Source organism: Ictalurus furcatus, chromosome 17, assembly GCF_023375685.1.
Source record: "Ictalurus furcatus strain D&B chromosome 17, Billie_1.0, whole genome shotgun sequence".
In the NCBI taxonomy this organism is placed as follows: Eukaryota; Metazoa; Chordata; class Actinopteri; order Siluriformes; family Ictaluridae; genus Ictalurus; species Ictalurus furcatus.
Genome location: NC_071271.1, coordinates 4,955,075 through 4,957,574, shown reverse-complemented (window position 1 = coordinate 4,957,574; position 2,500 = coordinate 4,955,075). Strand labels below are relative to the sequence as shown.

Here is a 2,500-nt window from a genome sequence, read left to right as displayed (position 1 = left end):
CAAAGAAAGAAGGTAAGATAAGTTACTAATGAGATAGAGAGAGAGAGAGAGAGAGAGAGAGAGAGAGAGAGAGAGAGAGAGCACACGTCTACACTGGAGTCCTTTATTTCTTAGTTTGCTCCTCCCACATTACTCAATTGAAATGCATTACAGTTACATTGTAGAAAGCATCAGAACAAAAGTACCTCGACTTGCCAATTACGTTTAAAAATGGAATTATAAACAATGACAACAAACAAACCAACAACAACAACAACAAAAAAGATCTGGTCCTTCAACATGTGAAGACAAACAAATAAAGTCTTTTTTTTTTTTTTTTTTTTTTAATTATAGAGTTTGGCACGACGACTCAATAGGGACCCAAACGTCACACAAGCTTGCACACAACTGTAGAAAAAAAATGTTACAATTCTAAGCCACACCAGTCATGCGTTTATTTTAAAACGAAGAAATATCTTTGATTTGTATGCTCTCCTTATTTTTTTATTTAATATTTTACACTTGAATTAATAAATGTGTCATCCAAAAAAACAAAAACAAAAAAACAACCAAAAAAAACCAAAACAAAACAAACCAACCCTAAGTAATAACTATTTCATAGACCAGTTTCATTAGAAGTATAAGACGTGACGTGATGAAGGTTTAATACTATCTGGCACGCAGACATAACTTGTGTTCTCCCGCTTCACCACAAGGTGGAGCTCAAGAGCAGTGCTATTCAGTAAACGAACTACGGAAATAAATACACCTTTCGACATACACAGCGATAACCGTCATACGAGAACAGAAGAAATACAAAAAAACCCCAAAAACAAACAAACAATGAACTCATGATTGTCTAGAAATGAAACACGAGAATGGAACAGCTAGCTACTAGCACGCAGGTTGCGTAGTGGTAACGTCGGTCAGTTAAAGAACAACACTACGGTAGAAGCTCCTTCTACAAACTTCAGTAATTTTACAGCTTTTCTCTGTTTAGAAAAAACAAACAAAATGATTCATTTTTACAACCTCTCTCCAAAGAAAAACAAACATTTTTTTTTAAAGAAAAAAAGAAAAGAAAAGAAAACACGTCTCAGCTGTCATTGGACAGCGCAGAGAGAGTGGGCGGAGTCCAGGTTAAATATGCAGTGCTTTTATTGACAGAATCGGAGAACAGTTCCCACACCCACTGTCCTTTTTATATCGTTTTTATTTTTTTGTGTATTTTTTATTTATTTAATTTTGTAAGAGTGCCTCCATGTGATCTGTTATGATTCCAATTTATATATATATATATACACACACACATATTACAATTAATTTACACGCCATGTTGTAACCTGCCCTTTTAAAAAGGTCGTTGTAGATTATTCTGCTTTAAAGGGAATGTCATCAGTAACGGTGTGTGTGTGTGTGTGTGTGTGTGTGTGTGTGTGTGTGTGTGTGAAATGTAAATTCTTTATTTTTTAATATGGAAGACTCTCGAACGGTCCCTTAAGCGACTCAATGGGAAAATAAAATAAATCGCTTGATCGTAATATCCTAGTGTTTCACTTTAGTGATTCTTTTCCGCTGTTGATGAGCTGCCGTTGCTGTGCAAAACATAGAAACCGGACAGAATAAATACAACGTTTATTACTACTATATGCATAACTTCATCTTCATCATCATCAGGATTGAGAGATATTTGTGTTATATTGTAAATCACCATCGTTAAAAAAAATCATCGACTGGAATAAAAATCAATCTAATGTGTAATTAATCAGATTATGTAATGAGTAGTGTTGTTGGATACCGTGTGTGTGTGTGTGTGTGTGTGTACACTCCAAGGACCCTGACATTAGTGTTTTCAGAAGAACAAAGCGCTCTACTCAGCAGTGTACGGGGCTGTGCATGATCGAGTCCGAGTTTGTGGTCCGAGTGCCTGTGGTTGGGGTGAGAGGTCACGGAGGTCGGACGTTTAGGACATCATACGTGACTGAGGGACTGGATGGCGTTGGACTCGGCCGTGCGTCCGAGTGTGTGCCACACCGAGGCGGCGTGAGAGGGAGGGGGCAGAGGGTCTTTATCTGCCAGAGACAACATCATGGCGTAAGCCTAGAGTGAGAGAGAGAGAGAGAGAGAGAGAGAGAGAGAATATCAGTACAACAGTATGACATCATAAGTCATATTTCTGCCGTTTATTTTATATATATTGCTCGAGCTCTGTTTCTATCTATCTATCTATCTGTCTATATATATATATATATGCATACAGTATGTGCAGACACACACACACACACACACACTCACAAGGGACCGAGCGCCTGGGGGTCAGTAATCAGTAATTACTCTCTAATTATCTAATAACGACATCATTCATTATTCATCAGCTAATTAGTAACCTGCAAAAACTCTTACGGTACCGTCACACCATCTAATTATCTCGGAGCGCATTACTGACGTTGACTGATTCCAGAAACAAAAGTACCTGTGACTTGGACTTCCTGTACAGTTGCGGCTTCACAGCCTCGCTCAG

The 2,500-nt window shown here is 38.0% G+C and overlaps 1 protein-coding gene across 3 annotated transcripts in view; it reads right to left on the bottom strand.

Moving 5' to 3' along the window:
* Window positions 1–2,500, bottom strand: part of mecom (MDS1 and EVI1 complex locus) — a 155,161-nt gene that overhangs the window by 789 nt on the left and 151,872 nt on the right. For all 3 annotated transcript variants that reach the window (XM_053647774.1, XM_053647776.1, XM_053647777.1), the window contains 2 exons: window positions 2,453–2,500; window positions 1–2,079 (listed from right to left, as the gene is read on the bottom strand). The exon at window positions 1–2,079 is cut by the window's left edge and continues 789 nt beyond it; the exon at window positions 2,453–2,500 is cut by the window's right edge and continues 124 nt beyond it. In XM_053647774.1, coding sequence (XP_053503749.1) covers window positions 1,951–2,079; window positions 2,453–2,500 — 177 coding nt within the window. In that variant the 3' untranslated portion in view covers window positions 1–1,950. The remainder of the gene's footprint in view (window positions 2,080–2,452) is intronic.